The sequence below is a fragment of the Poecilia reticulata genome, chromosome 17 (genome assembly GCF_904066995.2).
Source record: "Poecilia reticulata chromosome 17, P_reticulata-male-v2, whole genome shotgun sequence".
Lineage (NCBI taxonomy): Eukaryota > Metazoa > Chordata > Actinopteri > Cyprinodontiformes > Poeciliidae > Poecilia > Poecilia reticulata.
Genome location: NC_088846.1, coordinates 25,606,143 through 25,633,236, shown reverse-complemented (window position 1 = coordinate 25,633,236; position 27,094 = coordinate 25,606,143). Strand labels below are relative to the sequence as shown.

The window sequence follows — 27,094 nt, the reverse complement described above, 5'->3', positions numbered from 1 at the left end:
GGTGCTGGTAGTACATGAGAGAGGGGATGTGTGCTACTGATTGTCTGTGAGAGGGGAGGGGGGCAGAGACACGCAGAGAGACAGAGAGGGTTAGAAGAGGGAGAAAGGAATTCAGAACTGTTTAAATGGGGATCCAGAGCGCAGCGCGGACAGCGGCTGCGGACTGAGCCAGCAAAACAAAAACAACAACAGAAAAAGTGGAGACAGGTTTATTTTACGCACGGGAAAAGTGGGAAGTAATTGGAGGAAAGGAGAAAGAAGCATGGGATTTTTTTTCCTCTAAATGTGTCCTGTTTGACTCTCATGACTCAGAGAGGATTACTGTTAAACTCAGCCGCTCTGCAGGAATTGATGGTGTTTTCTGAGAGAAACGGAGCGGAGGCGAGGAATCTGAATGCGCTCGGCTGAACCATGCCAGGCTTGTGGGTCCTAACTTTGGCACTCGCTTTCAACCAAGGTGAGTAAACGATGAGGATCCAGAGCTGAGAGACAAAAGAACGATGGACATCAGCGAAAAGTTTGCTATTAATTGTTTTCTTTTGTTTTCCTTCTGCGGCTGTGCGCTCTGAGGGTCTCTTTATATCTCATGGCACTATACTTGCAATGCGCGTTTTTATGCCTGGCATTAAAATCCACGCGCGTGCGTGGAACTAGTGCTTCAGATTTGAGCAACATTCATACATCCCCACAGACGGGAAGGAAAAATCATTTTTGGGGGGACGGGGGGAGGGGAGAGGGGAGGGGGGGGGGGGGGTTGTCTCTGCTCATATCCAGGCGCAATCGGCGCTTTCCTTTTTCTTCCGTTACGCGTTTTCTTGGGCAGAGATCTGGACCATCTGCACACGACATTGCCTTGACGTGACCTTTAAAACGCATGAATGGGTAGATTTGGCTGGAACAAATGCGGTGCGGGTCAACGCAACGCCAGCACACGTACGCACGCGCATTCACGCACAATTTGCGCATAAGCTGTCAGTGTGGGGATGATTGATGAGGCGAGGATCTAATGCACAGTCTGGTCGCTGGGCTTTAACATCAGGCTCATTGGATCATTTTTCAATGCGTGCGCGCACGAGCTAGACACGTGCCTGTAGTCACACTGGTGTGTTTTGTGTGTGTGTGTGTGTGTGTGTGTGTGTGTGTGTGTGTGTGTGTGTGTGTGTGTGTGTGTGTGTGTGTGTGTGCGTGTGCGTGTGCGTGTGTGTGTGTCTGGTGAGAGTAGAAAGAGCAACGCAAGTGTCCCTAGAGAGAGAAAGCTGTTGTGTGTGTGTGTGTAAGTGTGTGTGCATCTTTTTTCTTTGCATGCAGGTAGAGCCTGGTGCACATGAATGAGGCCTTCCTGCGCAGCTGCCAAGAAAAATTCATATTTTAGCTGAAAGACTGAGACATATTCACTGGACTGGAGAAGAGCCCTATTACTAATATTAATGCCCCTTTTTATCGATCACCTTGATAGATTACCCCCTCCCTCGCTCCCTCTCTCTAGACACACGCAGTCTGGCACACATCAACCGAGACAGGCTGAGTGTGTGTTTGAGTTTGGGAGCAGCCATGCCTCCAAAGACAGGAGTGATTTATTGAGGTGGTCTGATATGAACAGTTCAGCCTTATACGGAGTCCTGTATGTGTGTGTGTGTGTGTGTGTGTGTGTGTGTGTGTGCGTGCATTTGTGTGTGTACCTGCATCACCTGGGTCCCTGCTGCTGCGGGCCGCCGGTGTGATGAACCACAGACGATGATCTGCCTGGACAGTCAGTCAGAGGAGCTCCCAGGCTGAAGCACACCTGACCACCTGAGTGGAACGTGATGGATGAGGCCGAGGCTCAGCCTGGCTTCACTGTTTATTTCTGATAGTCAGGTTGGGAACATTTACCAGAAATGAAATGTCTGAGAGCTAAAAATTTGATTACCGTCTGTGACGCCTCAAAAAAGCATTCGCTGAGTCTATACTTTGTTAATTCACCTTTTACTGCAATTACAGCTGCTGCTTTTGGAGAAAGTCTCTCCAGCTAAAGGCTGAACATTTTTACACATTTGTCTTTGTAAAACATCCAAACTTGAGGTAGTTTAAAGATAGACGTATGTTTTCAAGTCTAGTAGCAGATTACTAATTAGATTAAGTCTGAACTTTCACTAGGCCATTTGAACACATGAATATACTTTCATCTACACCATTCAATGAAACTCCAGCTGAATAATCGCAGGGCTGGACAATAAATCAATCACAATATATATCGCAACAGACATGTGATCAACATCAATAGATAAAACATCTGATAGAATATTCAAAATTCAATGTATAGCACATTCACTGAACTCTGATCCAGAACCGCACAGTATTCTGGGAAATGCAGGCAGAGGAGTATTTGTGAGTAGCTAGCACATAAGTGCTTAAAAATACACAACAATGGTGTGGAGTGAAAACTGTGGATATGCAGGAAAGATCCTGGCGCTAGATTAGCAGTATCTCAGATATTTAAAATAAAAATAATGAATTAATGATTATAGACAATGATCGACATAGACTAATATAAAACACTTATATTGTGGTTAGTCTTTCAGAGACATTTTCTAGCCTTGAATTGAGAGTCTTTTGCAGCATCTTGCAGGTTTTCCTTCAGTTCTGTCTTTGCTGAAACATCTGACCAACTTCTTCACGCTGTCTGAAGAAAATCATTGCCACGGCGTGATGCTTCCATGTTTTAATGGTGTGTAGATGATGATGTGCAGTTAGTTTTTAGCCACACATCTTGATTTCACAGTCAGGTCTGTGGCAGCTTTGGTCTCCTCTGGTCAGAGTGACCTCTTCCACATCGTATACCTCTGCTAAACTGTAATCATGATCTCTTTGTCTTCTTTGGTTGTTGCATGCAGTGGACAGACATCCAGCCAGTTCAGTATTCACAGATGTTTTTGTGGAATGTAACTCCAAATTATTACTGGAAAATTTGCCTACTTATGAGGTTTTTTTTTTTCATACAACATATATATATAGTATTCTAAACAAAATCCAGCTTGGGAAGCGAAAACAACTTTGCACAACTTAATGCGTTATTGGCTGGTGTTTGCAAAGCAGCCAATCCAGGAGCATCATTCATCTTCCTTAGCTGTCGTCTCTAAGAGCGGAAATAAGGAAGCACTGTGTTGTCAAATGGCTTCCTCTCCACAAAATAATGCATAATAAGGTATATTTGGTTTTTGAATGATTAAAACAGGCAATTATAAGTCAGCTTGAACAGAGCTCTGTGAAATGTTCAAAGCAGATAATTTTGTTTTGTTAACTAACCTTGATTTGAACTGAACCTAACAACTTCCTCCCGATTTATCTGCTGTTCTTTGGTCTCCATGATGCCGTTTGTTCACTGATGTTCTCTAATAAACATCAGAGACCTTCCACTTCAAAGTTTCACACTACTTCATGTTGCTGATAAAATTTCAATAAAATACATTGAAGTTTGTGCTTATAGCATAATGTAGTAAGGGTAACGTACAACAGAGCTCTGTTGCTCAAAGCATCAGTGAAGTAACTCTGGGAAAAGCTGAGGGTTTTTGTATTCTGTTGTTGGTTGGCTTAAAAGGAATACACATGGATAAAGTAGATCAGGGCGGTTTGAAGTGAGGGTGTACATAATGGAAAAAGAACAAGACACAAGAGAGATAAGGCATCAAAACAAAACAATAGAGAGCAGAGGAAAGTATGTTTACAGCAGAGCAATGTCAGACACAAAGAGAGCAGGCAGAACAAAATTTGAAACTCCAAAGAGATAAAAATGGGCAAGAAGAACTGAGCAGAGCAGGACAAAACCGAAGCAGCAGAACAAAGGGAGGAGAGAGCAGACAGAAGGAGAACAGAGCGGAGCATCGGTGTCTCCTGCTGAGCCGGTGTAAGCCTGTAAATGTGATCAGCGTGAATCCGTCCCCTACATCCAGCAGCTGCAGCCTAATGTGTGTTTAGCCTGTTTGGACTCTTCCAGGTGTCTGCTGCCTGCCTCTCCGCCGCTGACAGCTCAGGCTGCCGCTCTGATTTACTGCTCAGTCTGGTGGCTTTCTCGCACAAACCCACCGCTTCTCCGTGTGGTTGACCAGGCATAATCTGTGGGTCCCTGTAATTACCGCTCGGCCCTGTATGTTTGTCTGATATGTCGCCAGTCGACCGCTGCGCTGCCAGCGCCTGTCTGGCCACAGGCGAAGAAAGAGGCTCATTTTCGACTCTCCAGCAGCAGTTTTGCTTGAGCCGAACATTTCTGCCGCCTGATCATGCAAGTGAGGCAAGCAAAGCAATTCCTGCACCGCAAGCACCTGTCCCATCTCCTCCGACGACCCCCACATGCATCCACTTTCTTTTGCTCCCTTTTCCTCCTCTTCTCTTTCTTTTATTCCGTCACAGGAGCAGGGCAGAGCCTCAGATAGAAAGAGACAGGCCATAAGACAGGGAGATGGAGGCAGGGGGAGATGAAGAAAGGAAGAGACAGCGGGGCTCAGTCCTAATCTGTTGACAAGAGGGGATGTTTGAGGATAAACAGAGGAGAGCTCAGAAAGTAATGACGGAGGAGAAGATGGAGCTTTTTGCCTCAGATAGCAACCTAGCTGGACCATTAATGTTTGATGGTTTAGATTAGCAAAAGATTTACACCTAAACTGGGCTCCAGGGCCGTCTAGAGATCCTCTTATGATATAAAAGTGTTATGTTAAAAGAAACCAGACTTCCTTCAGGTTCCTGAAATGCTCCACCTCTCATCCAAATACTTGACTAACGTCTTCTGGTACCCAAAACACAGCGATTAACCTTCAGGACTTGTAGGCTAGCAATCATTCATGGTGATGGAGAAACTTCCCAGACCTACAATCTGTTGGCACCTCTTGATTTAACTAATCCTCTCTGTGATTCCTCTCTGAATAGTCAAACAACAGAAATACTCCCAGATTAGATGGGAAGTGGATAAAGTCAAGCATTTTTTCCCCTCCTTTTACAACATGTAAAGATTAGAGGATGTTGTCATATTAATGGATTGCAGTTTTGCAACAACACAAAGCATGATTTTATCAAATTTTATCTGAGCTGTCTCATGAGAGAAGATTTATTCTAGAGTATTTACAGACAGGTAGTTATAGGAAGGATAAGCTTGGCTTTTCCTGGTTTGCTGCAAATGATACAGCCGACCTGCAGGTTGGGCTTGAGGTCAAAACAAGATTTATTAGATAGATATATAAATAACTTAGTTAATCCCCTGAGGGACGCCAATCTCTCCCTGTGCTGCAACATCTTCTTCACCTGTTTCTCTGCGGCTCGCTTAGTTGATATGAAAAACAACGTGTAGAGAAGCTTCTCCATTTTCTTATTAACATCTATTCTGATGCAAAATGCAGCTCATCTCTACACATTTACAGCTAAAATAATGAGACAATTTTAAGGAAAAGTAAAATTTTTCACATAATTTCAACATTTGTAAGCCATTGAAATTTATGAAATACTTTTTTTTATGTATTAACGTAGTTTTATTTGCTGGTAAATGGCTTTATCACACAACTTCACATACTCCCAAAGTGCAAGTTGTAGGTCAAAGATCTGCCGTTTGTCTGCACATAAAGTTGCTTCCTTTACCTCACCAGATTTCATCCATCCATCCATTTTCTTACACCCTTGTCCCTCAGTGGGGTCGGGAGGGTTGCTGGTGCCTCTCCAGCTAACGTTCCGGGCGAGAGGCGGATTCACCCTGGACAGGTCGCCAGTCTGTCACAAGGCAACACAGAGACACACAGGACACACAACCATGCACACACACACACTCACACCTAGGGGCAATTTGGAAAGACCAATTAACCTGACAGTCATGTTTTTGGACTGTGGGAGGAAACCGGAGTACCCGGAGAAAACCCACGCATGCACAGGGAGAACATGCAAACTCCATGCAGAAAGACTGGGGCCGGGAATCGAACCCAGAACCTTCTTGCTGCAAGGCAACAGCTCTACCAACTGCTCCACTGTGCAGCCGATTCACCAGATTTCAAGACTCTTGAAATTACATTTTAACACTTTCCAATGTTCCCCACATTGAACATCCTCAAAGTATGAAATGAAGACAGGTGGTTTTTATTTGTTACCTGTTGTGCAAAAAGCCAAGAGATTAGGATCTGATCCACTTGCTGTTTAGATTTTTCTGTTTAGTTAACAAAATGAAAACTCACCACGTCGCCCAAAGTATTTGCTCATCTGCTTTGGCATCATACATGTGAACTTGAGTTTCTCAACTCATTCTTCATCTGTAAGAACAAGTTGCTTTAACTTTCTTGGGGAGGTTTTATGGTGCAGAGGATATTTTGTGATATAAAAAAAAAAAAAACGTTTGCTTAAGTCTGAGCAAAATAAAGTCCAAGTTAAGTTTCTGATCTTTGAACTAGCCCATTTTTTCTTTTCTCTTCTTCTCTTTTTAATTTTTTGCTATTGCTGTACGTTGTCCTGTTGAAGCCAATTTGATTGTTAGAGAAACCAAGCTAGAGTGTTGGAATATTTTTGAACATCTGCATCAGACAGCTGTTGATTTGAAATAGATACACACACCATTCAAGCTGTGCCTGTAATAAAATATCACATTACAAAGGCAGCCGCCGGTTCCAGGCGACGCACAAGGTGGCCTTGTTACACTTCAACACCTGACCACAAAAATGTCTGCACACGCCACTGTGTGAAGCACTTTGGTGCAGTAAATAGCTGTTTTTAAAGTGCTTCATAATTAAAATGAACATTGACTACAGTCAAGACTTAAAGACGTAAGAATTGAGTGTAGACACATTCAGCCATTCATTCACAAACGCCCACTGATGTACACACTGATTGTAGATCTTGAGGTTAAGGGCTTTGCCCTGCAGCTCATCAACTTGTGACAGGACGAAGCTGGAATAGAACCTACAACCTTCTGATTGCAGGAGATCCTGCTGAGCAACAGTTAACCCTCCTCAACAGATTGCAGCAGAGATTTTTTATTGTTTTTCCCAGAAGCCAGCGGGCATTCCCTTACAATGGCTGCCATTATCTAAAGCAAAGAACTGCTGAATTCAGTTAAGCACATTTTGTTAGACCTCATTCTGTACAAAGTTAAAAGTCAGCTTGGGAGGAGCTGTGGGCTTCTTCTGTGTTTTCTTTAAGATCTTACAGAACAGTGTTTGTCCTTAGTCACGGTGCAGGAGCTCACATTTAAGTATGTATTCAACATGTAGTGAATACATATTAGAGGAAAAAAAGCAATGTTACTACCACTACATTATAAAAATCTAATGAATTCCTGTCTTTGGAGAGTTTCAGCACTGATGAGCATTTTTTGCTCAGGCGGTCTCAGAATAAATCAAAGCCCCGGACCTCGGCTATTAGTGGCTGGCTGTACTTAACGTGCCATGAAAAGCAAGAATATCGGGTCGACTGCTTCTGTTGCTCTAATTGGATGGTAAAAAATCTACTTCCACGAAAGAACACTGTACTCTCAAATGAAAATCATTAAAAAGCAGCGCAGCAAGCCCTGTTTAAAAGCAGAGCGGGGGCTCAAACATCGTGACGCCAGGCGGAGCTTTGTGTATTTGTGTGTCTTCTGCTTGATCCCAAAGCCTTGCAGTACCTGACACATCTAATATCCTTATGCTACGAGATATGTGATGTAAAGTGACAAGAAACAGCAATTAAGATAATAAATAAAGTAAGAAACATAATTATCCATTGCCTAATTCACTACAAGACACCCAAATCACGGGGTAATGGTGAGGAATCCCCCTCTTTGCTCGTCTACCTCTGCTTCTGTGCTTCTGTGTGCTTCAGTGTTCATGCGTGGGCGGATAGATGAGGCTAAAGAGTATGCAGATTTCAACAGAGGGCATGGATCATATTAGGACTGACACCCGTCAATCTGGCGGATATGTCAGCCCAAATGGGAGCTGAGCCAAAGACTCGGAGGGAAAGGAAGGAGAAGGAGGACAGGGAGAGATGGAGGAGGAAGAAAAAAGGGGCTGATGAGGGTAGAAGCTGAAGAAACAGATGGAGAGAAATTCAGTGTGAAGGAGGAAGAGGGTTAGTTAGGTAGGAGTAAAAATGTCAGAGAAAAAAAGACGAAGCAAGACGGGGGAATGAGAAAAGATGGGTTTACAAACTGGTAAGATGTGAAAATAATCAGAAAAGGGAGAGCACAAAGAGGAAAATAAACATCTGAACTGTTGGAACAGGGCAGAGTGATGATGCTACACATCTTAAATGAATTTTAAAAAACATCAAACTCTCCGATCTTTTTGTGCTCGTTAACATCTGGCCATCATTCTGGCCTTCACCACGACTCTTCACAGGTTTTTTATTGGTTGGTTTCTGGGTCCAAACATGTTTTCATTTTACAATAACTACAATCTGAGCTTTCCAAAATCTCAATCTTAACATTCTGGTGGGCACTTTTAATCTGGCCAATAAAGACCTAGATTAGAAGAACAACAAAAAACAAGACCAATAAAAAAAAGCACAAAGTAGAGAACAAGATACAGCCTCAATATAAATATGTCTAATGACATTACAGAGCACGTAAAATATGTTCAAATTAAATAGGTGTTTGAGGATTGCAATTCAACGGCAGATATAATTTGTTAGCATTAGTGGAACTAATATATGTGATTAGTGCTTTAGAGTTAGTGTCCAAACTTTTTGGTTTGCTGTGGTCACCACTGCTCAGACCAGATGGTTCATCCTTCTAAAAATCTCTTTTTCAGAAAGCTTTCAACTTTTCCATGAGAACAGAGTCAATGGTGACACTGATTTAAAGCCATTTCTGGATCATAGCTGGGTTGAGTCATTGTGGTTCCTGAACTAGTCCTGATTATTTTAACCAATTTGTTTTTCACCTGAAATTGAAAAAGTGGTTGATTTGAATTGGATGAAGCAGATTGACTTCAAGCTTCTGGAAAACCCTGAACTCAACTACAATTGAAGGTTTTGAACGGTGCTAAAATACTTAAGACCACTCTTCTTTGGATAATTACTATTTTCTATTAAAGAGCCAGAATGAAGCTTGATGGTTACAAAAAGCATGAAGTTCAGGTACAAACGTCCAATTAACTTAATCAGTCATGTTGTGTGCATTTGAGGCTTTATTCGTAATTTTGAGTCTGCCATTTTTAGAAAACAGACACAAAACATTTTTAAAGGTAAATTAGCTTTCGGGTTTATGATGAGGATTTAAATGAATCACTAAAAGCACAGAATCAAGATGAGAATCGTGGCTGAGATGAGTTTATGTAAAACTCTGAGTAGCACAGTAACTAAGGAGAAAGACAGGTGGCTGGTGGGGAGGGGGTGGATGAATAAAAAGAGGGCAGCAAAGTGGAGATGATGGTTAAACAAGGATCGTTAAACAAGGTGGAAACAGATGGGGGACACATTAGAGGAATGGAAATAAAGAAGGGTAGGATACGAGAAAGCAGCGATATTTCTGGAGCAGCCAAATCACGTGGAAAGAACACCATCAAAGAAGGGGAAGACAAGAAACGAGAAGGGGGGAATCAGACGAGGATTTTGCAGTGAACAAAAAAAAAAACAAAAGTAGGAGAGCGGGACCATAAGAAAAGGAGAAGCTGATAAAGAGAGAGAGGAGATGAGATATTGCGAATGCTGAAGGGAGTTAAATGTGGGAGCCGAATGGCAGTGAAGGAGTAGAAGAACAGTGTTGGGGGGCAGAGATTTATGTTTAGAGGGTCGCAGAGAGGGAGCAGAGGGAAACAGCCAGCCCTATTATAGACGGAGCTCTCCTGGGAAAGGAGAGCCTGTAGTTTTCCAGGCATTTCCAGAAGATTTCCGAGGAGCACGCTGCAATGCACAAAATGCCGCCCTCAAACCGAGTCCTCAGCCCTCCAAGGATAAATAAAGTGGGTCTCCTTTCTCTGCGTGAGTATTCAATAAAAGTGATAAAAGGCTGGAAGTAACCCTTCTCAGCTTTTCTTTTTTTTTTAAATATATTTTTTGGAAGTGAATGTGAGAAACCAAACCGGCCACCCTCTCCAAGGAGAATCTTTCAAAGAAATGCAGACATCAAGCATAAAAGCAGCAAAAAGCATGAAAGCGCTTCCTTTCATACGAGGAAAAATGTCAACGAAAAAGGCCCACGAGATCAAATGAGCCGAGTGTGGAGGTAGTTTATGTTTCTTCTTCCCTCAGTGTCTCTCCGTTTCTTTGTCTGCCTGTGTTTTCCCTCACTCGTCTGTCTGACAGACTCGTGTGTGGAGGTGAGAGAGAACAATTGAATGGGCCTCCCACGTAAAATCCATTCAGAGACATCTTGAGGAATAAGAATGAGAAATTGTCCTGCACAGTGAATTAAATCAATCTAATCCATTACAAGATCACTATCACAAGGTTTTCCCTTTTGTCTTAGCCCCGGATTATGGATGCTGCTGGCTAAGTGTTTGTGTTCGTGTATGTGTGAGTTTGGACCTTATGTAACAGCGTGATGCCGTTTCTCCGCACAATCAATGGAACAATTACTCGTTAAAGTAAGAGCTTAACTCACAGATTGCTCACATTTTAACATTAGCATTTTCAGTAATTGACTACAGGGGTTGTGTATAAGAGGCAGAGCTTTAAAAGTGCGTTTTAGGAGCCTTTCCAGATGTTGAAAACTACATTTTACTGAGAAATGCAGAAACTACTTGCAAATTGTGACGTGTGGAGAGTCATGTTTATTCATTTGCATCCAAATAAACTGTAGTTTTTGCTCTGTTTGCACGTTTTTTCGTTTTTTTTGGGAAGACTCAAGCAGACATCCGCTTTCAGTGTCAATTCTGGTTTTAGTTTTAGTAGCGCCAAAAAAATCTGTATTACACAGATACTTATGCACAAAACATAAACTGGTTCATTGACACAAAGGTGCATTTCAGAGAAAAACTGAGCTGCAGCTGGCTAACAGATATGTTATCCAGTAGATGATTTAGTCACTTCATTCGCTCTCTTTCCAGGTAATAAACCGCTAACGACATTCTGAGCCAATTCTTAATAGGCCTGGAGTCATCAGGTTTATCTGTATCTGCACTGTGATTCCTCCTCCAGAAGCCAAAGCTGCAACTTGCCAGATAATCAAAACTGACCAAGAGTTGGCTACTTTCAAAAACTTTAATTTTATACTAAATTTAATTACTTTTACTCCTTCGGTAATGTATAATTGACACATCAAAGATAAGAAGCAAAGATAAATATAGTTTGGAAAAAATACAAACTAGTTTGTAATCCATTACAAACCCATTTTTTCCCCCAATTAAAACTAAAGTTTATGTTAATTTCACACCCAACATACTCCATATCAACTTGTCCCACTTTCATGTTACATTTCGCCATCTTTCGAATATTACCAAACTTAATTTGCTTATCTGAAACTAAGCATCTGTAACCAAGTGGCTTTCTTGAGTGGGCATAATGTTGCTTTTTATTTCTTCTCCTTATTGAAGTCTCAGTGGATCTCTATCCTTTTAATCTGTTCCTTTGGCAGATTGTAAGCAGTGATAAGAAAGAAGCAGCAGCAATTTTAAAGATGGAGATGGACAAGAAGATTACAGATGATGAAAGCTGGGATCCATCACCACCCACTCTGTTTGTGTTTCCAGCCTCCCTCTGTCTGTCTGTCTATCTCTCTGTTGCTGCTCGCCCTGCTCTTATGTTTTAATGTAAGTCGATAACTATCAGGAAGTGATAACACCCGGGCTCCACTTGACTCGCTGAGGCTTGATGAGGAGCAGGAAGAAGAAGAAGAAGAAGAAGAAGCATGGTTTCTGTGAGGTTTCGGTGGGGGGGTGACAGTATCTCCCCCTCGGTGAAGCCTGTTACCCTCGGTCGCTGGAGAGATAAGCGAAGGTGGCACCGAAGGGGGCGGTGACGTCACACTGCTTGTCCTCCTGGCGATAAATGAAGTTGTGGCGTCACAGGTGGAGATTATGTCAGGGGGAAATCTGTCATTGTTCTGGAAAGCAGATTAAACCAAGAGGTGCACCTCTGCTGTTTGTTCTCCCTGCTGTTTGCGACAGGGTGTCGCTGCTGCAAATATTAACTTATCATAGGAGAAATGAAGGTGTTACTAATAATATTAACGTGACTACTCAGCCATGACAGCGTGACAGTGAGTCAACAAGGGCCTAGAAACTGAAGCAGCTAATTGAAATGATTTCACGGCTAATTTTATTATTCGTATCTGTGTTTTCCACTGCGAGACGTCAAGATGTCTCCCGACGGAAAGGGCCTAATGCACTCTGGGAAGACTTTCGCAAACACACTTTGTGGATTTCTGTGTGTGAAGCCACAATAAGCTGCGGGGCCCAAAGGAAAATAAAAAGAGTAGGTCTGTTTGCTTCTGATTGAGGCAAACGCATCGGAGGGCAAACGAGGGAGGGAGGTGGGCACGACGGGGTGAGAGGGAAAAAAAAGAGAGAGGAAGCAAGAGGAGAGAGAGAGAGAGAGAAAAAAAAAGATAATTTCTTAGCTCTTCTTTTAAATAAGTCTGTTTCTATAGCAACCATCCAACCAGCCACCGGAGAGATGAGGGGAAAGTGGGGGTGCACCGGAGAGACGAGGGAAGGATGGAGGGAGAGAGTTACCATAGCAACGGAGGAAGAGGGAAGAAAATAACTTTAAAAGAGAAACTTGGAAAAAAAAACAGATAGGAGAAAAGGTATAAAACAAGCGAAGGACAAGTGAAGGGGCAGCACTCAGAGTTGAGCTGGGAAAAGTTTAATGAGATTCGCTTCGATTTTTTCAGTTTGCCTTATTGGAAGTAGAAAGAGTTGTTTTGGGCCAACTAGCTCGAGTCTTTTCAGCTGAATAGTTAGGGTAAGAAATGCTTTTGCTTTACTGACAATACTTTAGAGAAGCACTTTAATAATTCTGCCTTTTGTTCTCAAGTAATGTCTAAATATGGAATAACTGCCTAAAGTCATCGCTCCTAAAATTCGGCAGCAGATTATCGTGTCGTAGAGCCACAAAGAGAACTTGAGAAGTGACGTCAGAATCAAAAGCGACCAAAAGATCTGGAGAGACGGACTCATGTTACACTTCTCTGAGAAAACGTACATTTATTCTGCGCTTCAACTATAAATGTCAGGGGGATTCCAATCAAAAGCGCTCTAATACCCATCTACACCTATATCATCAATAATGACAGCACTATTAACAGGAAGGTCCTGGGCATGCTTGGCTAAAGGAGTGCTAGGCTAAATACTAACAGGTCAGAACTAAGTTATAAAAAGAAATTAGATTTAAAAAAACACTTCATATTTCCACCATTTGTACTAGTTGTTTTTTACAGAATAGTATTCTTTCTCTTCCATAAATATTTTAACATTGACTTTCTAAGTCACTTACAGCAGTAAGTCACTTTTTTACATGCTGAGCTAATTATTCTGAAAAGGATAAAGACGTTAAATATTCATGTGCTGAATTGGGCTAAAGGCTGGTAATTTGAATTCATAACCTGCAGAAATGATGTTAGCGCTTGGAAAACGTCATAAATACTTTTAAAGTTTTGCCTAGTGCACCACAGTGTCATCTCAGGGCATCCTAACAAAGCAGCCACACATGGCAGGTTAGGAGTGAGACCAGGCTCGCCTCTGTGCAGCAATAACAGCAGGGGCTTAGTGGCACTATACTGTATAAAGCCAGGTGTAGCCTGTGCAATTTTGGGCTGTCACGGATGAAAGATGACCGGCTCAAAACAATTACGGCAATAGCTTTGGTCACGGCTCTGAAGTTATGGCCCTGTAAGTCACACTGTAGGAGGGGTTTAAAGTCAGCTTTTGTAACAAACTTGCAGCTGGACATGTATCTGAAAGACAGCAATTCAGGAGCGTCTTGCAAGGTTCGTCCTGCTACATCCTACTTTTATGATTGACCCAGCCAGATAAACGGAGCCAGATCGAATATAAAACGGTGCCCTGAAAAAGTAAGATGGGTTTTGTTGTGAAAAGCCCCAGCTGAGATTGAGGTAAAGCATGAAGAATCCTCACTTTGGAATTCTGATAAAGAAAATGTCTGTCTGGGTTGTGTCAGCAGAAGCCTTTTGTGTTTGATATGTCCTCCAGCTGTTTTTGTGACTGTGCCAAGTGGAAAGCCTGTAATACTGCTAAGGGGAGGTATCACAAACTTTTAGGCTACAAATGTCAAACACGATGTCATGTCCCTGTTTAGAGGTCCATGTCACTTCCAACAGTAAGGATTTAGGTCTGGTATTCCACATTGATCATCTGTTCAATTGAGTACATTTTATTTAGTTAACCCACATTGTAAAAAAAATAATAATTTTAAGGCACTTTAAAAGGCAAACAGGTCTAATTTATCTTTACTACACCTTCGTTTTATTTATATTGTGCCACATTACAAAAAAATGTCATTTCAAGGGATTTTATAAGACAAAATATATTGATAGAGCTTCAAATTTAATTAAAACCAAACAAATTAATTTCAAAACCACACAATCATGCAGTCGCATTCAGATTTTAAGTACAAATGGTGGATTAGAGTTTAACTATAATTCATTACAATGAAAGTCAGCTAAAGCCAGTTGGTCTAAAGTCATCCATCTCACTCGAACCCGGCCAATTGCGTCAAGTTTTCCAATCTTAAGGAAGAACATGGCAACAGTGGAGAGAAACAACTTCACTTCAATAGGAAGAAACATTCAGCAGGACCAGTTCAAACCTGAGCCGGATTCTACGCAAACTGCAGAAATGTAGAAAAACACGCTGACGCATCAGGTCAGGGGTACTTTCTTTGGAAAAATAAAATAAACACTAAATCAATTCCAACAGCAGCCTTTCCAATGGATTTGTCCATGATAAATAAATGCAGAAGCATTGGGACAGAAGTCATTTCTATGATAAATAAAAATAAGTGCAGAAAGGACAACTAAAAGCAATTCAACTGGGTGAGGTGTACCATATTTGGGAAAAAGAATAAAATGCGTACTTTAAAGACTCCATCAGGGTTTCCATTCAGGGAAGCGACACAGTTTAACACAGATGCACCGATGCAGGAGTCCTTCAGAGGATGAGCAAAACAAAGAGTGCATGATTATTTGCAGAAATAGACTCATCAGTGACTCTGTCCAGAGAGGCACTGGACGAGGTGTAGCTTCCATTAAAAGATAAAAATGTGGAGGAACAATTCAAAAGGTAGCAGCAGCAATAATTGCAGCTAGAGCATAACAGCTGTTAGCAGGCGTAATAAAACAAACAAACTTGTCCTCTGAATGTCTGCATGTATTCATACTGAAGTTTCTATGTGTGGGAGATGTTTATGAAACGAGTCTTCAGAGACATGGAAAATACATAAAGAGCTAACAGCTGTTCCTGCATTCAAGTCCATTAATTACAAGGAACTAACGTCACTTTTGTCATTTCTTTACCGTTTCCAGCAGTTCTCTAACAGCTCAAAATCTTCCCAAGCAACACGCCGTCTGATATTTAACAAAAGCCAATTTTGGTTTAACAGGTTACTAGTCTACAGCCTGAAGGTCTCTGTTCACGTCTCACTGCAAAGCCTCACACTTTAACCGTAATTTTACACGCCTTCTCCGTTTATGCTCGCGTAAAAAGACTAACTTTAAATTGTACTTCTAAAGGCACATAAATCTATTTAATTAAACCTTATCTATTCACAGTAGGCCCCCAAAATTAATTAAAATGTCAAAGTATTTGAAATTAATATCCCTTACGCCACTTGTTAATAAAAAAGTAGTTCTTCTGTTATACTGCTCATAACTGTAAAAGGGAGATAAAGACCAAGGGAGCAGGGGAATATGGCTGTACTCTATAGAGCCTGTGTGAAAGGAGAGATGTGAGCTGCAGCGATAACAGCTCTGGGTATATTGCTGCTTTCTGATTGTCCATTCCCGGCTCTTGACCACACATGACCTCCATCTCTGTGCAGAGTCAGAAATGAGACGCTGAGGGAGGGAGGGAGGCAGGGAGGGCGAGAGAGAATTGATTGAGAATCCCAAAGTTCACCAGACTGCGAACACAGAGGCCTCGATCTGTTTCCCCAAAAGCACTGAAGCAACAGGATGATCCGAAACTGAACCAGACTCAGGATCCAAATTCTTCAGCCTGGATGCCCACAGGATGTCGAGCTCAACTGTAGATGTAGAAGTGGAACAATATAGAAAAGCTTTTTTATATTTTAAGTAGTCTTAAAGGCGCAGCATTGTGTATTTTCCAACCACATACTGCCACTTTATACCACAATCAATTCACTCATCTAACTTCATTTGTTATAAAAATATCAAATAAGAAATTAGACTTTGCAAATTAACACTGTCATGCTAGATCCGCCCAGGCATTTCCCACAGCTGATTGGCTGCCACAAGAGATTAAAAGGTTTAAATTAAGGCAACACCCCTGGTATGGTTTTGATGACGGAATAGCATTTTAACATGAAGTAATGCTCCAAAAATTATGTTACATAGTAGAGACCCTTTAAGAAGTAGTTGTTGAAGTTTTCTACAGGTCTTTAAAGAGCTCAAGATAAAATCTGCAGCAAGTGAACTGGATCTGAAAGTCAAGTTCACATGAAATAGGAAAAAAAAAGAATGCAGTAAAGACCTGACACTGGACCAGCGAGAGATGAATCATCCTTGCAACCCAGGAACTTCTTGCTGCGAGGCAGCACTGCGACCCACCTCACCGCCCTTACATGGCTTAGCAAACAACAAAACAGTCCTTTGAAAATGGTCAGAAACTGGAGGGAAAACAAGAAAAGCCAGTGTAAGTGTAACATCTTTTGCACACAGTGCTATAAGTATACACATTGTTGCTTGCTGTGATTTGATTTGAAAATCAGCTGGACTTTAAAAGGAAGGAAGAGAATCAGGAGAGCCTCTGTTAAAAACAGCAGTAGCATGACACTCACCAGATGAGGCTTCACGTTGCTCATGATGTCTGCTAATAAATATAGAAGAATCAGGAACAATACCAACTCACAAAAAGACAGGATGATGCAAAAGAATCCTAATTTAAAAGCTGCATTTCCCTGATTTTTGTTCTTTACTTCCTGTACCGTTGCCCTCACTGTGGTAAGACAAATTTGGGTCTGAATCCAACCTTGCTTTTCATAGTTCACATGTTTTAAATTTTTTAATAATTGCTCTAAATGTCGATATTTGTGGGGAATAAAATATCTATAAAATATAAAATAAAACGCTTAATGACTTCAGTGGAGCCCCGGTATTCACTTGGGTTAGGAGCCACAACTGCCTGCAAATAACTAAAATACCTGAAAGCTCATCTATAAATACTTATAACTGATACTGTTTCAACCACCAAATATACCTTAATATGCAGTAAGTGGAGTCTCTCTTTGCACTGACGCAGAAGCTGACATCCACAGTTGGTAATGAATGCTTAAAAAACATTTTAGCCTTTTTTATGGCTGCCTGCATCAGCTCCATGTTTTTAAGTAATGTGCAGTTACTTATGGTGGCCTTTTTTCCTTCCTTTCTAGGTGTTTGAATCCCCCTAGCTGGCCTCTGTCAATACTAAAGCAGCTTGAGGTGCTTTTGAATCATTAAAGTCCTCATTCACTCCATTGATCATTGAATTAAGAGCCTTGTTAGACAGCCATGCACATGTTTCTCAGGGATAACAGGGACTTTTGGTTTTGAAAGTCTGACAGCTCTTCAGGTCAATGCATTATTTATTTTACAGTCATGCAGAAATATTTAATTTTAACATAATTACCCTGCTCAAATTATGGTATCAGTGCAGCAGCTATTTTATTATGTTTCCAACTTTGCATTTAGACCTTGACACAAATATCAAACATATATATATATATATATATATATATATATATATATATATATATATATATATATATATATATATATATATATATGTGTGTGTGTGTGTGTGTGTGTGTGTGTGTATATTGTTTTAGAATTAAGAAACAAAGAAGTTCAAACACACTTCCCTTAACACTACAGTGTGGGTGTAGCACTTCTCAACCGAATTTGAACTTTTCACACTAAGCTTTCTGTGTTTCCATCGTAAAACTGTGTTTTCTTAACAGCACTGAATATATCTTGGAGATTTGTCCTTTGAAACAGCTCACAGTTGTGCACTATACAAAGCAGGATTAAATTAATGAGGTTTGAAAAAGAAAGATGTTTAGACTATTCCCCACGCAATTACTTAATCTCTTGTAATTGGTCTCCTTGTTTGAAGTGGAACACACATTTTCTGTGTCCCCATCTTTTCCATCGTGAGCTGAGAGAACACATTTGTAGACCGAAAAGGTCCAAATGTCTTTTGAGAATATCTTAAACATACAAATCCACGCAGCTCAGTCCCCAAACAGTTATGCTATATTTATTCTGATCTAAATTTGATACACTGGATTGCACAAGGCTAATTATTTTTGAGGAAAAACAAGAACAGTTCATTTTTTTCTCGCTAAATTAACATTTTTGGAATGAGCTTTCAGTGCACTCATACATGCCAGCAAAGAGCTATTTCTTTTTTTACATATATTTTGTCTTGCTCTGCTTTTACGGTCCATCCTTGTGTGGCGAATTAACCACAGCAGATAATGAGGAGCATGTACTGCAGTCTCAACTTGGCCCACACAGATCAACTGTCTATTTTAAGCTATAGCCAATGGCGACTGAACCATTAGCCTGCAAGGAACTGCAAGTCAGTTAGCCAGCAGCTATCTTCAGCACTCTGCAATTATCCTATGTAAAAATAGGCTACAGGAAACACAACAGTTATGAGCTGTGTTGTGCATTAATGACTAAATACAACAATGTTTATGTTCCAGAAATATTATATTCTAAATAAAAACATTTAGAACAATCTTGTTATCCCACCTGAAAAACTCTGATCTGTGCCACTTCCATATGTGATATTAAAGCTCCTGCAGTCTGAACGGTCCGGTCGCATTTTTTTCCAACTTTTACGTCATTGATGTGAAACGTGTCATAATTCTGCACCAGAAGAAGCCAGACGTAGTAAATCAGGATGTAAACAATGACCAAAAATGATCAATTAGGAACTTTTGAAAAAAGTCTGTCAGTAAAGCACATCACATCACAATCTCACCACTCTTGGCTCTGATTGTGCATCCAAACAGATACAGAAGTTGCAGTCAGTGCTCCACAAAAGACCGTATGTTGTTGTGACAATACTATCGACTCTCATTTGATCCATGAATGACTTCATCAGTTATTACATCAGTAAACGACGCCCTGCCGAGTGACTGACGTCAGCGTTCTTCTTCTGCACATGCATGTCGCTTTGGGAACGTAAACAGTTCATGTAGAAGTCTGACATAACATAACCTTTCGGGCTGAAAAAGCCTTGAAACTGCAGTGAAAGTTTCAGCAGAAACACAACGTTAAACCTGTGAAGCTGGGAGAGACATACCCCAAAGGACTTCCAGTAGTGATTGCAGCAGACGTGGTTCTACAAGTACTGATAGAAATAAAGCCATGCATCATAAATCTATATGAAATATTTTGAGTTGTGTGGTTGTTTCATGACAAAATGCAAAACTGTTCAAGAAGTAGAAATACTTTCACTTGCATGTTTGGTATTTATGTAAAGTTGCCTTGAAGAGATTTGAAAGCAGTGTGTGACAGTTGATCTGATTAGCTGTTAGCATCTGTTAGCTCTTTGTTCTGTGTCCCATGTCATGCTCTATTGTGTTCGGTGACAGCTCTCGCAGAGACTGTGCTGTTGCTACAAGCTCTTTGTGTAAATCCTCAGGCTGTGTTTGGTGACTCTTTTTTTCCTGACAGTGACAGTTCCCGTAGTCAGCAGCACATTCAGGTCAAGCAACTTGACTCATTTCGTCACATACTCTGCCACAAGTGCTTTTGCTCTCACAACGCTCTGATTAAGTGGTACAATAGTCGCAAATCTGCTGGCGTGTTTTCTGAAGAGTAATTACCAGCTTCCGATAAGCGTTTCTGGGGAAGTTTCCCAGCTCCATGATTTCCACCGAGGCTTTATCTCAATTGAATGTGATTGTCTTTGCCGAATTGGCTCAGCCATGATCCTGGAATCTGGCCTTGTCTCGCACACATGATAAGACAACAGACTGCCTTGTACGCCATCCAGCCAAGAATAACGCTACAAGCTGTAACGATTTACACCATCCATCAGGGTTTCTCCCAAAACTACATGCTTTCTTCATCTCATAGATAAAACTCCAGCTCCCTGGTAATGACTCAGAATTTTAAAAAAGGCTTTTTGGAGTCAGTAACTGGCTGAAGATAAGGAAAGCTTTGGTTTTTCGAAGCACATCGTGTGTTAATAGTCTGGGGGTGAAATGGGGTGTGATGGAACTCCCCCAGTGAAATTTGTGTTTTGTTGGATAGAGAGCAAAGATACAAGATAAATGTATCTTGTATCATCATTTAGGACCTCCCTTAAGTTTATAATACATATGCCAGGAAACAATATGTCTGAGATTCTCACAAATGTATAATCATGTCATCTGTTATTCTATTTCCAGAATAATAGATTTTAAATTGATACAATAATTTACTTAACTTGTTGTTGAACTGACTTTTTTATTCTCTGAGTCTGGCAATAATTAGCCTTGAATGTGGTTAGTGAAATCATTTGGTAAATCACAGTTAACTTATGATTTTTGTGTTTTTACCATATTTTTCAGGTTACCATCTATTATTGCGAGTTAAAATAATAAAAACTATTGGCATTATTATGATTTACTGAGGTGCATGATTGTATTTCACAGGTTTTTCACCACATGTTAGATGAAATCACAGTATATTTGCACCTGCACACAACATAAACACAGTGATGCAAACCAATCTGCACAGAAATGGATGGGATGTGATGAAAAATGAGGTTTCCCAGCTTCTTAATGCATCTCCTCTGTGTGTATGTGTGTGTGCAAGTGTGTCCTTTTGTGCCGGATCCCTCCGTTTGTGTTACCATGGGGACGGCATGCTTCCTATATCCCCCCCCCCCACACACACACACACCCTGAACCAACACAGACTCACACACACCATCACCACCACCCTCTCTTTTCCCTCTTCTCTTTACTCGCTGGTTTCAGTGTTACCATGGTGAAACATGTCGGTCTCCTCTTTCCCTGCTACCTGTTTCACATCATGCCCCATCTCACTGGGTCACTCTCAGCGTCCGCCTGCTGTTTGTGTGCCCTTGGCTCAGCTCTCTTTGCTTTCTCTTTCTTTGTTTGTTTGCTTGTTTTATGTATCTGTATGACTTTTTGTCTGGCTGCTTTTCCACCACCAGTCCCTGTCTGTGTTTGCTTTTCTCTGCCGGCTCACTGGCTGTTTGTCTGGCCACCGGGCTTTTCCACCTCTAATCCCTCCTCTCCTCTTTCTGCTCTGCTGCTCTGCTCTGACACCCTCCCACCACCACCACCACCATCAGCCTCTTTCCTCTCAGCTTTTCCTTTCTTTTTTTTTTTATTCTCCCCCTCCTATTCATTTGTTTGCTCCCACATCAAAACATCATCCAGTGAATGTCACCAGGAACACACAACGTTAGAAAAAAAAAAGAAATAAAAGGGAGGGGATTTGGGTAATTTTCACAGACGGCAGCTGTTGCTATGGTGACACAACTTTTGGATTTGAGGCAAGAGCAAGAGATGAATGGATGGATGGAAAAAAGGAGAAAATGTGTGAGGGTAAAAAGAGAAGAAAGAAAGTATTCAGTAGGTTTATTTAAAAATCAGGAATTGTTGTTGAAAATGTTGCATGATAATAATAATAATAGTAGAAAATCCAATAGGTATTGAAAAGATTCACTGGAAGTCCTTAAAAACCAAGATTATTTTTAAATGTGAGCTAGTTTTTCCCCCTCAAATCTGTACTTACTATTGCAGTAATTAAATGATTTCAGCATCATCACGTTGAACTGATGAAGAGCATATATCATTACAACATTTCCTTCTCAGTGTGTTGAGGCTTGCGGTGTTGTTACTGATAGTTATGGAAATTGTAGTGAGTATACAAGAAGCATCAGTGCATTTATCAGCGTCCATCCCAGACAAAAGCAGTGACATGCAAACTCTGGAACTTGAATTTGTTGCAGATCCATAATGCTTGTAATGTGACAAAAACTGTAATCCAAAAATCCTGGCAGGATTCAGATGGACTCCAATTTAGAGCAGTGTTGTTACTCCTTTGCACTCAGATCTCATTGCTCCCAATCAATATAAAAGCTATAATCTATATCAGAGAGCTGCAAGTCTCATGTTTTTCCACATAATCAGTTTCTGTTTGCATACTATGCATATCTGAGGGTATGAAAAGGTCACTAGCTAATTCATGAAGAAAAGCTAAAGTACCGACACAGAAACTGAGAAAAGACAACTCACTGTTACAACCAATTATTGAAGGCGGATTATTTGGACAGAAAGGTTATTGATTTGTTGTGATCTGCAGACTGACAGAAGACATGTAAACAGTAAAAACCACAGAAAAAAGCTTACGTGAGAAACTTTATGCTCACAAACAACAGCTATTGTTGCTTGAGTAAGTCACTGTTTGAGTTTTCAGGCCTAGTCTTGTAAAAACTGTTTTATGTCCTCACCTTTTAGCTTTAAGGATTTCTTTCCTTTACATCCAGGGTTTCATTTGTTTCACATCCTATGAAAAAATATGTTTCCACTAGAATTTATTTTCAATGGATGTCCCAGAACTCACCCACATTTCTGGTGACACATCCATTCAGTACATTTCTGTATATGAATGTCTTCATTTACTGAGAAACATTTCAGATTGTGTGGTAATATATGCTGATTCATCATCATCCCTATGTGGAATTACAAATTAGTTTTTTTGACTCTTCTGTATAAATTAAGTCTTTATGATTGCTCACCCGCCTTTAAAACACAGAAAAGGTAGATTGTGATGTTCAGACTTTCAAGCTTTTCAGGTTTTCTGCCTCTAAGATGTGATGATATTTGACTTATAAGCCTGAGAGTCAGTAAAATCTAAAGGATGCAAATGATCCCTCCCCCCTAAAGCCTCTTTTCCTTTATTTTAGTTAATCGTTTTTCAAATGCGTTCCCTCAAACCTCCTTTTGGACAGACCCCTCTCTATCCTCCCGCCTGCGTGTTAATGCATTTAGAAAAACCACTTTATTACAGCATGCATTTGAATATTCATAGTAGGCAGGCAGAACGGGTGAGTTGGTGGGGGTGGGGGTGACTGGGGGAGACTAGAGCCTTTGGGTATTGATGCAGAGCTGTGGAATTAGCTCCAAAACTGCTATTGATTCAGGCAGTGAAGACTGGAATATGAAACACGAGCCGGAGAGGAAAAAAAGGGGCAAAACATCTTATCAATGAAGTTGGAGAATAAAAGAGGGAATATAGGAGAATGAAAAAAGAATGGCAAACCAGATTATCAGTCTGCAGAGAATTGAATTAAGGGGGAGAGAGAAGGAGCAAGTGGGTGAGGAAAGAAAAGGAGATTATGAAGCAACACAGAAGGGGGAGCAAAGGAGACAAAGTAACAAAAGTAACGAAGAGAACAAGAAACCCATGGAGGAGTAAGAGAGGAAGACGTGATTAATGAACGAGAAGAATGAAAGAAAAAAAAATCTCAAACAAACAAAAGTGTGAGGGGAGAGTGCAGCTTAAGCCTGGAGACACTAAACCCTGCACCACTGGACACTGCAAGCTGTTGATAGGAGGACTAAGTTAACAAATGTCAAAGTTTACATTTCATTACAGAAGGCAGGGATGGAGAAGGAGATGAGGAGAGGAAGAGAAGAGGAAGAAGACGAAGAGGGGGAGGGAAGGAGGGAGGAAATGCCATGCATTCCATTAACTGGCCACAGAAAAACGAGAGGGGAGGGGAGGATACAGCAGAAAAGAGAGAGATATACAGGAAACGATGGAGGAGAAGAGGGGAGGGATTAGACCACCATACATCAAGAAAGGTAGCGATAGAAAGGAGGTTAGTGGTGGTGGGGAGTGGGGGGGGTTCAAGCAAAGGAATGAAGTGGTTGATTCATCACTGCTTCAGCCGTATCCTGACCTTTGAGAATGGAGTTAATGTTAGACAAGGCAGCACTTAACATTCTGGTGGCCTTCATGTTTGTTCTGAAGTCGTCAAAGCGGAGCTCCAGATTACAGCCGCCCTTTGTTGATATCAAAATTGCAGGGCTTTGCTGCGCTCTTACTGAGCGATAATAAGTTGGCAGAACAGTTTTTCACTTTCTTATCTAGGAAGATAAAGTAGGTTGACAAAAACTCAAACCAATGCTAAAGGTAGGAGTTTTTTCATATCTTGAAAAACTATCAAAAGTATGCCAGAAAGTATCACAAAACGTGAACCTTGACAAGTTAGCAGGATTTTTCTCCTTTCCCTGTTGCTGTTGTTTATTATGTGAAGCTGAAAATAGCCTCACTTATCTATTAATCCTGCAGTTACAATGGTTCTTTTTAAATCTTACTTATGTATTTTAAAATCATTTGGGTTTAAATGTAAAGAAATTAAGAGAGAATTCCAGTCACTTTTATGAATTATGTGGATTTTTTATATACATATCTTTTCCCCCTTTTGCCTCCTACTGCATAGGGGTGAGTAAGTTGCTTCATTTCTTTTTTCTTGACCATCTTGAGCTGAAAGTTCAGTGTTTTACACAGAATCAGTGATCATCAGTAAAAGGCTAGGACTTTGTCCTTTTATCAAAATAAACTATTTAAATATTTTTGTCATACCATTAATACTAATGGGATCCCACAAAAAGTGTCAGCGTGACTAGAGTTTTCTGTGGTTGTATATAAGCATCGAGTAATGCAGCAATGCCCAGCAATGTGCACTTCTTGTCAGCTGGCTGAAAGGCTACCTTTTGTCTCACTTGAGTGAAAGACAAAGCTGGCTTTTTGGAAACATTGCCAGTTGCGAAAAATACAGTCACAGTCACTTCCTTTCACTCCTTTTTAGGAAACACTTTTAAAACGGCAGCGTTGGCATCATGTCTGTCAGACAGCCTGGCTTACTAACCACAGCTTCCAGTTAGACTTCCAGCTTTACTCTACAGCAGAATGGCAATTAAGTGTAATCATTTTTAACTATTACTAAATCAAACAGGTGTTTGTTCTGTACTTTTTCCTAAGAAACAAATCATAAGCATAGTAGAGATCATTAATAGTGCATATTTTTGCAGCAAATCAAAACCAACTGGATCATGTTTTACATTTTTACTTTACTCTTTGCGATAATGATGTGATTTTTGTTCTAAGTTGTCGTACTGTGGGAATCTGACACTTCTGGCCCTACCTCAGCCAGAAAACAAAACATCAGTTGAATCAATGTGAAAAAAGGCCCAGATCCTCTGTTATGTCAGAGTCTTTATCCCCCTCCACGTCACTAGAGCAACTACATAGTGCAACATGTCATAAAGTAGCATTGTTGGATCAACGGGATGAAAGTGATGTTGCATTTAAACATGTTGAATAAATCTCATCTCTATCTTGCATTGCTCGGGTCGTAAAAATTACAAACTTGTCCAAAGAAACTGTGCAGAGTGACATGCTTAGCAGAAAGGCAATGCTTGGACTTTTATTTACTTATTTTTATGTTACTAAAACGTAATATAGATATGCACAGATGGCTACGCTGCTCTTGTGGGCAGGAAATTGCTGCTGGGTGACTGTATTTCCTACAATTCATATTTTGTGACATTGTCTCTAGAATCCATCATCATGTGTCTCATATGACAGAGAAATGCTTCTTAATTCTTTTTGTATGTAAAAATAGCATTCTGCTGCGTCTCAGAAAAATACCTCAAAACTGAAATAGTTTCTTCAAAACTTTCCGAATCAAATTGCTTTTATTTCATTAACAGTTTCCCTGTTAATTAATCTTTTATCTAGGTTTGTTTTGTTGTTTTATTTGTGCTCAGTAATTGTATCTTTCTCAATTAAAACATACGTCTCCCTCGCTTTAATTGCCTGTTAGTTTAAAATTGTTATCTTTGTTCTGACAAACACCAAGTCTTTGATTTGATGATGAATCGTTTGTCAAAGAAAAGGGATCAAATGATCTCAAGAATTTAATCGAAACTGAGCCACTGCTGTGCAGTTAAAACAATTTGAAACAAGTTTCCTAACAACAACAACAGAAGACATTCATAGAATTAGACCATACCCCAGGCACTGTTTAGTTTTCAAAGATAACAAAAGCTTCTTCGATCCACGCTACTCACACCTTCCCACTATTAAGTTTCTGTCACTGTACCAAAGCTTTGTGTTCAGTCTTCGAAGGTCTTTAACTGGATTCAGTTTGGGACGCAGACTTCCTTCCCTTAAGCTGCTGAGCGTGTGCTTTGCATCATTACACGACAAAACTATGACATCAAAAGCAGTTTTCTAACACTGGGTGACTCATTTTGTTTTAGAAAATGTTGTTAATCTCCCTTTTTTTGACGATTCCTTCGGGTTGTCACCAATAAGAAATCTAACACATTTCCAAAGACTTTTTCTGTGGATTGCATTGTCCAGTGAAAGCATCGCCCCTCCACTCTGTGGGTTATTTATGAGAGAGCTGCACGCATCTTTCATGCCCTTTGAGCTTGTCTGTCAATAGTTGTATTCCCTTGGTTTTCTCCGATGAAGCCCTTCTTGGTTCAGTGGGCAGAATATGGTATGGAGTCAAACCAACCGTTTAGATTGCTCCGGGTCAGCCTGAAGCTATTTAAATGTCCTGAATGTTTTCTTTTTTTCATTATTTGGACCAACCTTCACTCACTTTTCTTAAATTGATTTCCGCTTAGCAACATATCCTCCAAGAACCTTAGGAGTTATTTGAAAGTTAAGGTTTTGAAAAAATACTGGATGAAGTTTGGTGATTTTCTACATTTTGGGATGGGTGACTGTGATTTTAATCAATAGAGTCTTCAAATATTGTAGCGTCAATAAATATTTGTATTATTGTTTCACAATAGCAAAAACTGCATTATTCTTTTTAAGTTCCAAATCAATAAACATGCCCAAATATAAAAGTAACAAAGAAGCACAAAATATGAAAATATTTGCACCCACTTTAGTTCTTAAAATATCCGAAACATGACAAGCAAAAAATAACAA

General features: G+C 40.5%; 1 protein-coding gene across 2 annotated transcripts in view; it reads left to right on the top strand.

Moving 5' to 3' along the window:
* The window catches only part of kirrel1b (kirre like nephrin family adhesion molecule 1b), a 99,564-nt gene continuing 72,470 nt past the window's right edge, over positions 1–27,094 (top strand). The window contains exon 1 of one of the 2 annotated variants that reach the window (XM_008433976.3): positions 1–457. In XM_008433976.3, coding sequence (XP_008432198.1) covers positions 412–457 — 46 coding nt within the window. In that variant the 5' untranslated portion in view covers positions 1–411. The remainder of the gene's footprint in view (positions 458–27,094) is intronic. The other variant, XM_008433977.3, reaches the window with a different exon arrangement.